The sequence below is a fragment of the Onychostoma macrolepis genome, chromosome 19 (genome assembly GCF_012432095.1).
Source record: "Onychostoma macrolepis isolate SWU-2019 chromosome 19, ASM1243209v1, whole genome shotgun sequence".
In the NCBI taxonomy this organism is placed as follows: Eukaryota; Metazoa; Chordata; class Actinopteri; order Cypriniformes; family Cyprinidae; genus Onychostoma; species Onychostoma macrolepis.
Genome location: NC_081173.1, coordinates 14,705,494 through 14,721,772, shown reverse-complemented (window position 1 = coordinate 14,721,772; position 16,279 = coordinate 14,705,494). Strand labels below are relative to the sequence as shown.

The 16,279-nt window shown below is 37.2% G+C and overlaps 1 protein-coding gene across 3 annotated transcripts in view; it reads left to right on the top strand.

Annotated features, from left to right (window-relative positions):
* The first annotated feature begins 7,647 nt into the window (after positions 1–7,647).
* Positions 7,648–16,279, top strand: part of col16a1 (collagen, type XVI, alpha 1) — a 68,710-nt gene continuing 60,078 nt past the window's right edge. For 2 of the 3 annotated variants that reach the window (XM_058753590.1, XM_058753588.1), the window contains exons 1-2: positions 7,650–7,828; positions 12,310–12,403. In XM_058753590.1, coding sequence (XP_058609573.1) covers positions 12,328–12,403 — 76 coding nt within the window. In that variant the 5' untranslated portion in view covers positions 7,650–7,828; positions 12,310–12,327. Of the gene's footprint in view, positions 7,829–12,309; positions 12,404–16,279 lie in introns of all 3 variants that reach the window. The other variant, XM_058753591.1, reaches the window with a different exon arrangement.

The window sequence follows — 16,279 nt, the reverse complement described above, 5'->3', positions numbered from 1 at the left end:
ATGCTAGGCAACGGCATTCTAAATCCGGCTCACTTCCCCCATCTGTGCGTCCTGAAGCGTCTGAACAGCGCCGCAGCTCCGCCGACTACTATGTTCAGCAAAACATCCGAATAATTGAAAACTGGTAGGAGATTTTGTGGTGTGTTCTGCCGAATGTTCAGCTGAATGTTCAGCAGTTCTTCTCTGGTAAAACTGATTGTGTTTGAGAAACAAAAAACAGGAAAAACTAACAAAAACACTAAGACAACTGGATAGCGAAGCACCATGGCTGCCGTGTGCGGCGCCATCTTGAGTGTATTAAATGTATGTTGAAGTCACCAATATTTTGTTTGCAACTTACTTTTTTTTTTTCAATTGCTAACAAGCGTTTACCAATAGGCTACTTAAAGTACTTTTTCTAAACTCTTAACACATCAACACACACCTACATCACAGAATTAGCTAATTAGTTAATTTTCTGGCCAAAACAAAATTTTGTTAAATAAATAAAAACACTACATTTCAAAATGCTGAATACCTTTTTCTACATATACTAACTATATCAAAACACAGCAAACACGATTCAAAATCAAGTCATTCGGTCAAAACATTGGCACTGGTTTTCTATCCAATAGGAACATACAGTCAATCATAGTGCATAGACTGTCAAAATGATAACAATCAATGGCATTACAAAAACTGCATTACTTGTCATGTCTCAGTTCTACCTGCATATAATAGACTATATACATTTTTTTTTTTTTTTTTGTAATTTAGCCTTCAGTTTACCTTAATCTGAAAACCATTTTACACTTTTAACATTGTGTTTTTACATTTTTACATAGTTCATTCTTGGCAACATACTATCTAAAACTGAATGAGTCATTACTTTATAGAATGTACAATAGAAAAAATAGGGTCCCCTATGCAGAAATTCAATTGGAACCTTGAACCTTCCAGTGGGTGAGTGTTGGAGTGTTGTGATGGTGCCCCCATGGTAGCTGATGCCAGTGATCAACAAAAATTCCAACATACATGGCCTTTGGTTACTATGCAAGCTTGTTTCCGTCACAGAATAAAAAAAGTAAAAACAGTAATTGTGACCTTTTTATCTCACAATTCAGACCTACATTGGTATTGTGAGTTTACGTCTTGCAATTCAAACTTTATCAGAACTGTGAGATACTGTAAATTCACAATTGCAAGAAAAAAGTCAGAATTCTGAGATAAAGTCAAAAATTACCTATTACCCTTTATATTCCATGTGTAAGGGGAAAAAACAAACAAACAAACAAACAAACATAAAAACTGCACAGTCTAACACACATTCTCACTCCTCTCCCCTACCCCTTCTCCCTTTTTCTGATACAACTACTCCTCTCCCTCCTACAACTATTCCTCTCCCAGGCATTATTTTTTTGTGTTGTTCTGCATCCACAAAACCAATTCAAAGAGGTCTTTTTTACTCTATGTTGTTGATGTAATGGGAAGAGCTTCAACACCTGACTATTCCTTCAACTGAGACTGGAATCAGCTATTTCTAAATATTTCAGTGATCTGTTACTTAAAAGTGCTTATCAGTTGTTACAATATTTTATAAAGAGAGATTTTTTCAATACTTTTGAACTGCTGTTGAGCTGCTGCAGCAGAAGTAGAAACTTTATACTATATTTAAGGTTTGGAACATGTCAATTCTGACATGCTGTGTTTAAGGATTTGTAAATATGACTAAAAAGATCCATGATTTTGGTTTTGGGTAAGCTTGTATGAAAAGAAAATGTAAGCATTTTAGAAACATGGTAATTGACTGCATATTGTGTGAAAACAACACAAATTGTGCTAATGTTATGGTCACAACAGACGGATGTTGTGCTAATTGTGTTTAGAGTTTTGAAAATGTGACTACAGATTAGACAAAAGGATGTTAGCAATTGAAAAAAACTGTAATAATCAGCTTCATTGATCCGTTAAGGCAAAATATATAATATATTTGTTGGTTTAAAGCATATATTTTTGTTTGAAAACTATTTGTCCTCATACTTCTGTATATTTAGCATATACTGTATTTTGCTCTATCATGATAAAATGGGAATGAAACTGATAATTGCAATCCTATTATACAGCAATGTTTTTGCAGTGTTTCTGTAAATACATCAAGGGAGGTTGCAGAAGTAAATAGTTGTAGCTACTCTCCACGAGGCTCTCATATGTGTCTAAGGGTCTGTGTTTAAGCTCATAGATTAGATGATTCATATCTGTCATTCTCTGCTGAACCTTGAAATCAAATCCAATTGTGTGGTTGGATAGGTGTTCCCAGTCCTTGAGCATTGACTTCTTTGTGTGATGCTATTTGAGAATCCACCAAGAGCATTTGGTTGAGATTTATTTTTTCTCTTATATATATATATATATATATATATATACTGTATTTCATGATGCCCTTGCCAATTTATGGTTCCCTCATCCCTCACACTCTTAAGCGTGCAAAACTGTATGGAAAGGAATTTAATGACCAAAAAGAAAGAAAGAAAGAAACATAGAGATTGCCAGGCCATATTCCTTTAAATTGACTTTGCTCAAGAGTGAAGAACACAAGCTTGAGATGGGGAAAGAAATTTGAGGCGTTGAGAAGAGACAGATGGGGCAGCAGGAGATAAAAAAAAAAAAAAAAACACTTTACTACTTCTCCATTACAGAAGAAATTGTAAGTCTAAGCTTTTAGCAGAAGTGTATGGCCAAGTGCACACTACAAGACTCAAGCTTGTCACCTTTGATGTTCAAGTCAATGACTAGTCAGCGTCAAGAAGTCCCCATCACAATGCTCTTTTAGTGTGCGCTTTTGAGATGTGCTCCGACTAGTGTGTGAATTTGAATTGACACCACGGCAATAGCAGTTTACTAAATTACCCTTATGCTGCACAGATCTACAAATGTGTTAAATGTAAATTAATATACTGTAGATTAAATGCAACTTTCTATAGGCAACATTTCAAACTGTTCTTTCCGTTTTGACAAAACAACAGGGGCTAAGAATACTGTACTGGTCTTCTCACATAATCAACTGTGCTCTTTGGATATTTAGAATTAAATATCAACTAGAAGGATGAATTACTCCAAGGCACTCTCTCTAGCTCTAGTCACTCCCATTGATTAACCAACAGTCTTTGATTGCTTACTAATTGTTTAAGAACACTTGTTTGAACAACTGATATCCTGAAGAAGGCTTTGAAGCCGAAACGTGTAGATCTACCTTTTTAACTATTTTAATGATTTAGCCCAGTCAATTAAAGGCTTTTTATTGTTACTACGAGTGCCTTGGAGTAATTCATCTTTCTAGTTGTTCTTTCTGTTTGCCTGACTGGCTGTAACGCCTATAAAACTTTCCAACTTCAAGATTTGATTTAGATAGGACGTTCATTCACACTTTGTCTTAAAGAACCTTCCTTTTCCAGGTAAACATTATTTTAGGTATATGACTTTAGTTCATTGTAATTCTGCTTCCTTAAGCTTTCTACCTCAATTCAAATTCAGGAATTCACAACCCACTATGAATGCTCAGTCTGACAGTGTGCCCTAGGCTTTATGGGCAAGTGGAAAAGGACATTCTTCATAGTCTGTCCTCTTCACTGAAGGTTGATTAGCCACACTTAGACCAAATTACTCTATTCTGTCACAAAAGTTTTCAGAAATTTTGAGAAATGTTAGAAATACTGTCATGCATATCAAGCTGGAATACTGGCATCAAACCCCTCATAGAATAATTTGTGCCTAAACTTTTTTTTCTTTCTTTATCCAATTACATTTCTCATGCCAATAAAACTTCATGGATCCATTTGAATGATCAACAAAATCTGACTAGATTTCTGATTAGATGTACAGACATAGGCAGAGTTTCACATTTGTGAAGAATGGGTAGTCTCATCGCAACTGAAGAGAATAAATAAAATATTAAAAATAATACACTACCATTCAAAAGCATTAAACACAATGCAAACATCCAGTGTTTTAAGACAGTTAACAGATATTAGTTTAGTCATAACTACACCATTCTATCCACAGATATATTCTACAAACATTTGAAGACAAGTCTGGATGTTTTTATAGCTTTCTCGTGCATAGAGTCCTCTGTGAGGGAAGCTATTCCCGTATCCTTCTCTCCTGCTTTACAGAACATGGCTGGAAGCCGATGCCAAAGCCAGACAGGGAATCATAAAAACTTTGATATGTAGAACCCAGACTGAATATGAATGCTATTCCTCTCTGTCATATTATTTAATAGCCTAACTGCAGATGAAACACGTATTGGCTGTGCTCCAGCACCACTGCTGCTTGTTTGCATCCCCCTGGGTGTGTTTTTTTACAACATTGTTTACATCATCTCATCTATATTTTACAAGATGACATCAAGATTGTCCATCATCGTTCCAAACAGCACTGCAAAATCACAGAGGGAAATGTTGGACTTCATATGGTGAGGATAACTCAAAAACACAATGCTGCAGCATTAGTATTTACAGTAATATATTACTGGCACTTTTCACTCACTGGGACTGAACTATTATACGTTATGGACATCTCCAGTCCAACGCTCTGTTACATCCTGATTTCTAGATTTTGGAAAGCATACCTTATGTTTGCTACGGTCTGGAAGACTTGAGGCATATGAAGATAGTCAAGCACCTTTTTTCCAGATGCTCCTGTCACTGCTTCAGCCATGCAATGAATCCTGTTTTCAAGATGCCTTGAACTTTGGGAGAACTAAGGGATTTTTAGGATACAGATGAGCGGGTTAAGTCAAAGGTTATGCCCTTCATGCAAAAAAAAAAATAAAAATAAAATACAACCTGGAGAAGATGACAAAAGCCTCATAAGAAAGTAATTTAGCAGTCCTCTGTTGTTCAATATTTTACTTGTTCAGTGAAATTTATTGGGTTGTCAAAACTGACATTATCAAGCCATGACTAATTAAGAGTTCCTTTGTTGGGCAAGTCAGGAGTATTACTAATGACATCCAGGTCTCAGCATTATATCGTGATGCAGCACAACCTGTGTAAAAAAATAAATAAAACCAGAGCTTCTTATTTCCCAAGAATTTTTAATTTGGCTAATAAAGTTGTCATCAAGGTCTAAGAAAGACAATTACACTTTTTTACAATCATTTTTGCACTAATAACAGAATCTTCATGTCATTTTTCAAAACTCTAGACACATAATTCACAACCAATGATCAAAATGCATATTTTTCAAAACACTTAACACTTTTTCCAAATGCTTGGATACAATATACATGAGCCAAATATCTTTTGTTCATTGAACTAAAATCACCAGTTCAAAATGACACAACTTAACATCAAAGTATTACTATTTCAAAATTCAGCTCACACATTACATCTGAATTGAGTGTCTATTCATTTTATTACAATGATCTAACTATCAATTGATACAACTGCTCAAAATGCTAAGTAACTGTTGCATTACTCTTAATGCACAGTTTTTATGGAAAATGCTGAAAAATAGTACACATTTAGATTATGAAAGTGAAGCAACCGAGGACTGAGTGTGATCAGGTATGATCAGTTTCAAGATGCCTGTTGTTGGGAGAAAAAAAAATCCCCAAAAGTCTATATCATTGTTATCAGTATTTGTTTTCCCTACAGTAAATGTCGTTTTAGAGGGTGATAGAGCTGGAAGCTGATGAAAACCATTTGTATTTTTGGATGAGGCAGGCTTTAACCTGGCCATGACATGGAGGAGAGGTTGAGAGCGGCCCAGAATGATGTTCTCTGGGGGGCCTGACCACCCCCCACTGAATGTGATTTTGAGGGGCCCCAGAGCAAAATCAGTGCAAAGGGCCCAGAGTTCCTAGTGACGGCACTGAGTGCAATCATGATTTTACGTCCATCCACAGTTTATCACCTTGTATTACTCCCCTTACCTTACTGTAACTCGACTGAAGAATTTTTCTCCACATGGAGGTGGAGGGTTCACAACAGACACCCTCACAAAGAAGTCGCTTCTCCTGGCCATAGATAATGCGTATTGTTCAATACTGAAACCACATTTTCAAAACTGTTCATACAGTCTGCATTACCAACATGAATCTTGGCCAAACAGTTGATCTCACCTCCAAAACTCACTCAGACCAACAAATCACTTCATATAGCTCTCAAAATAAGCTTGTTTTATCATAACACTGGGAACAATTTTAAAAGCATCCGATGGAAGCAAAGTGCGCATGCTATTCTCTGTCATCAGTAACGCATCATACGCATGGACACATATTGTAAGTTTATTTACACTTTGATTTGAACGGAAACAGCGTATATATGCGTTACTGATGACAGAGAATAGCGTACGCACTTTGCGTCCATCGGATGCTTTTCAAAAAGGTGCTACGCTGACACCGAGAGACAGAGAGGAGACAAATTGTTGAATAGCCTAAATGTCGTTATTTTATTTTCTTTGCGTACAAAAAGTGTTCTCGTCGCTTCATAAAATTCAGATTGAACCACTGATGGAAGATGGACTACTTTGACGATGTGTTTTTATGCTTTTCTGTGCCTTGACAGTGTAATTTACTTGGCAGTCAATGGGACAGTCACAAGCCTCCTGGTTTTCATCCAAAATATCTTAAATTGTGTTCCAAGGATGAACAAAGCTTTTACGGGTTTGGAACGACATGGGGGTAAGTGATTAATGACCAAATTTGCATTTTGGGGTGGAGTATCCCTTTAAAGATAAAAGTTATATCCATGGAGCCTTTCCATTACCCATTAAGTTTTACGATACAAATCCTTGCAAAGCAGCTTAACAGGAAATCAAGTTTCTACAATATATCATTTAGGCTATATATTGTAGAAACTTAATATATTTAACTTAAGGCAAAATTTGGTAATTATGTATGTTGTCTGAGGGTTGGCATCCTCTGAGGTGTTGACCTCATCTCCTCTCAGGTGTTTGGTCATCTCAGATCATTTAAGGGTTGGATCCAGACTGAAGCTTGTGTAATTCCTAGTGGCAGAAACAAAGCAATGTTCTTTATAGTGGAAAAAGATTCTTTAGATTATTAAACTTTTTTTAATCTGAAGACTCCACAGTTCCTATGGAATGATGGGAAAGCAAACTGTCCAGTGGTTGGATGCAGCATGTCTTCCAAGTAGCCTATTGTTCACCTACTGCTTCATCAATATTGTGTGTCAGCCATCTTGACATAACCCACTGCTTTTTTTTTTTACATACAATAAGTATGCATATTTGGACACTGAAATGTTCTTGGAGGAAGTTATGATTATCATAGTGAATATGTGTGAGGGTAAGCTCGATTAAATGATTAAAAACGTATAGTTACATGAAACCCGGATAATTCAATCCACATGGTTTACCGCCAAAGTTGAAACAACAGAACCAGACCGGTTTTGCCTTTGGTATTCAGTCACATATGATCCGTCTAACCCACAGCGTTGTCTGCATTAGCATGACCTCAGATAAGTTCCTCAGTCGTGGAATCATAGTTGAAAAGGAGGAATCAAACAAAGCAGGACTTGTGGGAGGCGGCAGCGGAAAGAAAAGCCTGCGGCGCGTTTCCACACTCCGCCGGAGCAGCTGATGATGTCATCAAGCGGATCCTGGAGATTCTCCCATCGAGGAACGACAGTGAAGGGAAAGTTTATTAAAACAACTCTGAGGCGAGGGGAGGGGAGAAAGGAGTTGGAGAAGGAGAACAACCAGGCAAAACTTTATGCACGCTAGAGAGGACTCTTGGACGCTCTTTCAGCAAACTGGATTACACTAAGAAGAGTTTTCTGTGGATTAATGTGGCCATAATTCATTGGATTAACGATCACAGAAGGTAAAATTATGTGTTTTTGATTCTGACATATTGGCAATCTTTACGGCGAGGATACTTGCAAACTCCCCGGAGATGTAGATTAGGTTTTCATTAATTATTATTTAGGCTACTGAAACGGGACATTTGTAGCCTATTCTATACAAATAATGTCTTAGTCAATATAGCCTGCTGTATGCACATAAGCACCCGTTTAATGCTTTGTGGGGATGCAAATAAGAGGAATGTTTCTTTCTATATTAGATATAGGCAGCCGATTTAATTTATTTCCTTCATTCATATGTGCTGTTCACATCGTTTTTCGGTGCAGTTTTCAATTACAGTCTTAATGTGCCACGTGCTGTCAGACTGCACATGCAATTAGTGCAAATGTTTTTCTTTTATCACTTTTTACCACTTTGGTCTGTGGTAAAAACTTTTTGACTTGTTGCCAAAATCTTGGCCCCCCCCAGCGGTAGAGCGTTATAACGCGCGCGCTCCGGGTATTCAGATCGCTGCGCTTTTTAATTTACGCTTTTTTTTTTTTTTTTTTTGTAGTATGATTGCATTAACAAAAACAAACAAGAGAAGAGAAATGTTCAATTTTGTAATAAACAACATTTTTTTTTTTTTTATTTAAACAGAGTAACTGGTTAAATGTTGAAAAACGGAATGAAAAACGGAACAGTAGGCTATAACAGCATAAATGAGGGAAAAAGCCAATGGTATTTCACTTAGTTATAAATATTTAAAAATACTATTGCGTACATTGCATTTGCTTTTAGCTGTATGCAAATCTCTGCAGTATTGTTTGAAGTAATAGCCTATATAAAATAAAAATGATCTGAGACAGACAGAATGTGCGCTGCTCTTTCCACGCGCACATCTGGACAGCTGCGTGTCACAGTGACGTGACGTGAGGAGGAGGGGACGCATCTGCACTGTGCAGCTGTGCAATCTAACACTTCTCTCTGATATTTCTATTTTTTTTTCTTTTGTTTGTTTGTTTGTTTTTATTTAGACATTGCAAATTTTGCTTGTCAGTTATGATGCAACTTTCAAAGTGTAATCTAAAGGACACTTCTTTAATGCAACCCCCTGGCAAGGTGCTTTTAAATTTGACAGACCATAGTTCATTCATAATCTCTTTCTAAACCTTTTCAACATGCTGTCTGCCAAGCGTATACAGCGATTATTTTTTTAAATCAGCCTGTGGGAGTGAAAAAAATGCATGCTCTATCTGATGATAAAACCATCTGCTGCTAATGCAGGGGAAGACAAGGTGGAGAGACGTTTGCAGCATAACTTTTATACACAGACTATTCCCATTTGCCGGATTTGCCCCACATTCCCATCAATAATTAGGTCTAGTTTGATAAACCAAGCTTCAATCAAACCAGTCTCTGCCTTGAGTGAGAAGAAAGACGCTGTACCAAAAAATAAAAAATAAATAAAAAAAGATAAATGCTCTTTTGGAGAAGAATGATTGCAAAACAGCTGTAATTGAAGGTTAAACAGTGCCGCAGACATGATTACAAATGCCACAGACCCCATTATAAATCTCTCTGGATTGCTCTCTGCTTGTGTTTGATGTGTCTCTCTAGCTCGCAGGTTCTCTTTCGAAAAAATTGGGTATATGCACCAGGTTTAGTCTAACTTTTTTAGACTTTTTTTTGTTTATGATGTCACATCATTAGGCCTTCACACCAGTGACATTTTTAGCACCCTGCCTTCCCAAAATAGTGATTTTAAGAGGTGTTTATAACCCAGCGATTAACTGACAGCACTGTATATGTAAAATAGGCATAAAAATACAGCTTGTCGCTTATTTGCACTGCTCTGAAGAGAGAGAGAGAAAGAGAGAGAGAGTTTAGCGCTCCCTCCTTCCCTGAGCTCTCAGACTCTGACATGAAAACAACACACTACGCGGCTTCTTGACAGCCTCCTTCCTGTCAGCGGTCTGCAAAACAAAATGACTGTAGACATTTTAACAATAGCTAATTAAAGCGCTTGTTTATTAAAAATGCACATTGTCGCGTTTAGCCATTCTCTTAGATGGTCCCGAATTATTGTTTTCGCATGCATAGATTGATTGTAACTATCAATCTTTTATTGAAACACTGTGAATTGTCACCCCGGTGCGTTTGTAGCCCACATACTTGATTCCCTAACTAGTGCTTTTGTCATTTCGACTATAGACATTCACTTCAGATTGCTGGGCACTGAGCCAAGACAGAACGCAAGAGAGACTCTTTCCTTTATCTGCGTGGTCCAGCTGTTCTCGCTGCACGGCAAACAAAGTGAAAAGGGAACAAAACAAGCACAAGCTTTAATTTCCATTTCTTTTTCTGTGCGTGGAAGCGAATGGTAATGAGAAATTGCCCAGAGGCATTGACTACAGGTAATGGAGTATCTCTGCCTCACTCACCTGAAATGGATGTTGTCTTGTTTACAAGAACACTGTTGATTTTGCAGCGAGAAGTGAGCTGGAGCTTTGTAAATAACTGAATCGGAATGATACAAACAGACATGTGGACGGCCGGTGAGAGAAGGCAGAGCGTTTCGCATCTTCAGGTGATAGCGTATACTCTGGGGTGGTGTTATTTCGCATGAAACCTTCACTTTTTGGTGTCTCAACTGGTACAGAGCCTACAGGTTATATGACCTCAGTTGGAGGATGCAGATTAGGTGTTGCCTGCACACACATCACCGATGGGCTGAAATTTACAAGAAAGCCATAAAAGGATGAGGAGTAGACCTTCCCCCCTTGGGCTTTCTGACTAATGCATCACTCTGACAGGTTCATGTCCAGACATGCCAGTGAGGGTCACTTTGAGTGAGCAGCATGTCTGTAAACAGGGGAGTGAGGTGGTGTTGGTTCTGTGAACACGTAAATATATTTGAGGCATGCTTGATAGTCCGTTTGGTTTAATTTCTTTGTTACAAGCAAATAAAGGTGCTGAATCCCTCCATATGCACGGACATAATACACACATTAAAGGGGATATCAGATGCCCATTTTCCACAAGTTGATATGATTCTTTAAGGTCTTAATGAAAAGTCTATACTTTGGTTAAAATTTCTCAATGGTAGTATAAACCAACACCCTTTTTACCTTGTCAAAAACAGCTCTGTTCACAGCAACCAGTTTCGGTGCATGTCCCTTTAAATGCTAATGAGCTACTGCTCCGCCCCTCTCTTCTGTGACAAGCAGTTCTCTGAGGCTGTTAACTTTAGCCTTGTTTAGCCACGGAAATTGCTAACTAGCACATTATTAGGATAAAAAACCCTTATACTCACTTCTTCTGTAGGTGAAGCTTTTATTTTATGGCAAGGAAATGCAGGTTTCTTTTTCTTTTTTTCTTTTTTTTGCTTGTTTGTGTTTTTAACATCCTGTATCCTGTGTCAGCTATTTTATTATTTTGTATGATATTACTACCTTATTACTCTTATTGCGCTACCCTTCAAAAGTTTGGGGTCAGTAAGTTAGTAAGTAGGAGCACAACTGTTTTCAACATTGATAATAACAATAAATGCTTCTTGAGCTTCAGATCAGCATATTAGAATGATTTCTGAAGGGTCACGTGCTGAAAATTCAGCTTTGTATCACAGGAATATATTATATTTTTAAATATATTAAAAGAGTAAAAAGAGTTGTTTTAAATTGTAACAATATTACGCAATATTACTGTTTTACTGTATTTCTAATCAAATAAATGCATCCTTGGGCAAAAACATTTTACCAACCCCCAAGCTTATGTAGTGTAATCTGCATAGCATGCAGATTTTCTTGTGCATAAAATACTTGGATGACTTAGTGTATGTCGTATCCCACAATGCATTATGTTCTACTTTTAATATCAGCTGCATGTTTTAGCGTGTCTCCCAATTTAAGGACCCCACAAAGTCAAACTTTCCTTATTTTACTATCTTTGTGCGGTCTTTTGGACCTCACAAAGTAGTAAAAACAAAAACAAGTACACACACAGAGATAGATAGATAGATAGATATCAGGCAATATACAGCATATATTTAGCATTCATTGTGGTGCACCATTGCGTTGCTGTGTATGTGAGAAATGACAGTGTTACTGGGAGGGACAGATGGACACAGTAATGATAATCGTCAAACGTCATGGGTTACAAAGCTTTATTGGAAATTCTTTGGATCATTAGCACAATTTATACTCTAAAAAAGCACCCATCCAACCTAATAGGCACCATTATTAATCTGGCCTTTAACCGCTGTATTGATTATGAATGCTCCCACATGCTTTCTTTCACTTTCCAGCAATTATTTAGAAACTATCTTTATTGCAAATGTATGGTATTAATTGTAAAATAAAAATGGCAATGTGTCAAAAGGCATACCAATGAGCTTATAACAGTATTTCTTAACACACCTGTTTCTTGATTATTTACATTTGTCTCTGTCTGCTTAAGTAGTTTCCTTCTCATCTGTCATCTGTCTCATAACTTCTCATTATTCTTTTTTATCATGGTTAGGAGCTGAAGGAGGGAGTCATGAGGGTCATCTGCTCCTCTCTGGTGCTTCTCACCATCTGCATGGTTCACGGGGGTCATCTGGCATTAGCTGAAGGTAAGGGCCTGGTCTCCAAATCAAAGGATGACTTTGTCAAAGGCTAGTTCAAACAGCTAATATTCTGTATGTTTAATTCATACTATTGCCAACATAACATTATGAATATTTAAAGGAATCGTTAAAGGGGTAGTTCAACCAAAAATGAAAATCCTGTCATCATTTACTCATCCTCATGTCATTCTAAACCCATTTCTTTCTGAAGAAATGTTCTGGGCCTTATTCTTAGTCCCCATGGAGACTGACAAATTCAAGCTTCAGAAAGCATAATGCTTCACAAGCACCATAAAAGTGTTTAATAAAGCTTGTGAACTATATCCCAAGTCCTTACAAATGAAACCATAGTTTTGTTTTAGAAGCATCCAGGCATTAAAGTGGTTATCCACTGAACTTGAGAACCACTGTGAATGGATCAATGAATCTATTGAACTAAAGAACCAGTTTGATTCATGTACAAAGCATACAGATCGGTTTGTCAACCAGATAAAGAAATTCACTGACAAATCAGAAATCATGTGTTGCTGATTCTCTCAACAACTCGCCTATAACAAGCAGATATTAATCATTTTTTGCTATTATGGCTTCATAAGATTTGGAATTTAAGTTTTAGGGCCACTTTTATGATACTTTGTTGTATTTTTGCATATTGAAGCTTGAAAGTCAGCACCATAATTGCAAGAGTGACTAGCACGATTCTTTAAAATATGTCTTTTTATGTTTCATGAAAGAAATAAAGTCATGTGTTTTGAACAACATGAAGATGAGTAAATGATGACAGAAGCTATATATATATTGTGTGTGTGTGTGTGTGACATATTCAATCTGAATACCCGACTACATATCATTGGTTAGCTGAATGCACTCTTTAGTGAAGCCTTCTGTGAATACATCTGCTGTGCGCTGAACGTCTGTGCTTCTCATAGCACAGATCAGAGAAGACTAGCCAAATTTGAGTAAACTCAAAGTAATCATTGCTTCTTTTCTTACAATTTCCTTTCAAATGTTGTACTTTTATAAGGTCTGTTTATACTTAAAATAAAAAGGAGGGATAGAAAATCCTAAAAGAACAAGGAACTGTGGAAAATAGCTCAGTGTTTAAAGAGTGACGCCATGGCTTGTTCTCTAGACTGCCAGGGCTGTGTCCCAACAATATGGCTATGGAAATTTGGGACCTTTCCCCCTTACTTTCTCATACAGCAAAAATGAGTAAAGTGGGGGTCCCACAGTATTGCATTGAGACTTTACTTTTTTCTTTTTTTTTCTTCAAATGACACTTTGTATTCTCATTGTAATTAGGTTAATTTTAAAGACGTTTCAGGAGTTTTGAAGACCATTGTACTGTAACTACTATTGGCTTCATACATGACTGACTCTAATAATTTTGGGAAACTTGAAGCTCTGCTTGTTTAGAGGCAGAATCTCCAGTTTAAACTTTTTAAGGACTTGCCCACTATCATTCATCACGTTATACTCTTAGAACATGTTGTTGCGCCTTTGCTTGTTAGACTCTTCTCAAGCTGGGTGTCTGAGGGGTTTGAGGCAGGAGTGAGAAATGTCAACACCTCTAGTCTTTTATTATATTACATAATAATCCTGTTTTATCTTATTATTATAATAATGCAAGTCTGACTGCATGTAGCCACTCTTCTACTGAAATGTGTGCATATAAACCCTGTTCCCATTAGTGCTTCTTATGATAAAAATATTGCAAAGTATGGTTATACTGCTATCCTATGTTTAAGAAACCTATTTTTTCAGACATTCCACAGTCAGTTAAGAATGAGATTTAATTGATGACTTCAATCAAACCACATTTGGTCATTGTTAAAGTCAATATGAGATCAAAATTAATGCAATTTACTTACTTTGTGCATGTTCGGAAATATTATATTCGGAAATATCATATCCAGACATTTTTATGTGACTTTTATATGATTTCTTTCTTGTGCATTTCTGTTCTGATTGCATCATTTGCCATTTCATCACCATGTAAAATTGTGTTCAGAAGTGATGCATGATTGAACAAGCTAACAAACTAACCCCCAAAAACCTTTTTTCCACATTCAACCACCTCCAATTATCCTGGGTTTGTTTCACAAGGTGGATGGTAGGTCTCTAGGACGACTTTTCTCACCCCAGCTGTGCAAATCCCCAATTGACTTTCTCCTTAATGAGTTTCTCCAGGCCAACTCTGAGACCTAAAAATATACAATAAACAATATGCAATCAGGGACAAATAGAGTAGAGGCTGCGGGAGTGATTCTGAACAAGAGTAGGATGCAGTATATCACTTTTATGAGCATTCGAGATAATGTTAATGAGGAGACATTTTGACTGAATCCAGGCAAGGTGAAGAACTTTTTTCTTCTACTCTTTTTAAAATGGATGTTTCATTCTTCTGGCAAGTTAAGGACTTTTTATTTCTAAGAACCTCACAAGTGTCTCTGGTGAAGCAGCCCGTACATGTACGTATCTCTAAATTAAAAGAATGCTGAATCTTAACCTGTGAAATCCTAAACCCCAGAAATCTTCTCTCCACTTCAAACTCTAGCAATGTCTGCCTTGCTTGATGACGTGTCTGTTCTCCTTGCGTTTGAAATGCACCTCTCCTCCCCTTGCATTCAAATTTCCATCATTGCCTCGGGAGCGAAAGCCGCCTCCAGCTTTCCTATCTCCTCCCTGACATCTCCGCATCTTAATCCCGCCTTTTTGCCGTGTGAAAGCAGAGGGGCTTTGTAGAACCGAGAAGAAAAGGGATTTAGCCGAGTCTGTCTGATTTCAAAAAGTGAAAATGCGAGAACAATTCAAAATGAATTCTTTATCTGTCAGATAAGTTTTTGTTGAAGACATTTCCTCCCTATCTGTATGTGCTGAGTTAGCTGTGGAGAGATTCAGGTGTTGTAGATTTAAAAAGAGCTCTTTGTAACTTGACAGGGGAAGAATACGAGTTAGAAAACCCATCACCAGCTCTCCTCTGCCACTAGAAGCTCAATGAGACGGCTCTGAGCTGCTTCTCTCTGTTATTGCTTGACTTTCTCATACTCATCTGATCTCTGAAACATCTAAGTGACGGTTTCGCTACAGAGCAGTAACTTGCTAATGCACGTTGATTGATGTACGTGTCTTTGAGCCAATCAAACCGTGCTGATTAAAAACTCTTCTCGTCTCAGGTGCCTTTGACATGCTTCTTCACAAAGAAAAAGTCTTCTTTTTTAAATGCCTTGTCCTAAACTGAACTTTTCAGTGTTTGTGGATCATGAAAAAAGATGTGGAAATATATATACCGAATCATAATGAATCAAAATGATATTTTGAGTGGATTTTAAATGCAACATGTCCCTCGAAAAGTTGTTTACATCAAGTCGTACAATAATTATGGGCAAAAAGTTATGATGGTTATCAGTGACAATGGATGGTGATCATTTGCTGTCAAGATCAGATTTCCTTTGTTATTTATTTTGAATATATTCCACAGTATGTACCATACCGTATCTTAGAAATAAAGGTACAAAAGCTGTCACTGGGGCAGTACCTTTTCAAAAGGTACACTTTTGTACCTATAGGTTACAAGTACTAATATATACCTTTAAGGTATCAAAATGGACCCTTTAGGTACAAACATGTACCTTTTGAAAAGGTACTGCCCCAGTGACAGCTTTTGTACCTTTATTTCTGAGAGAATAGGATGTACTTTGGCTGAACCTTTTTAAAGTTCGGTCTTTTTCATATGTCGTCCATCAGTCGAGAGTGCGTCAGACCACCTGTCATTGTCTTTGCCACCAGGCAGTGGGATTGGGAGAGTGATTCTTCCAGACAAGAGCGTGTTATTTTTAGCCCCATTTATATCTTAAATGATGTCTGTCTCCCCTCAGACAA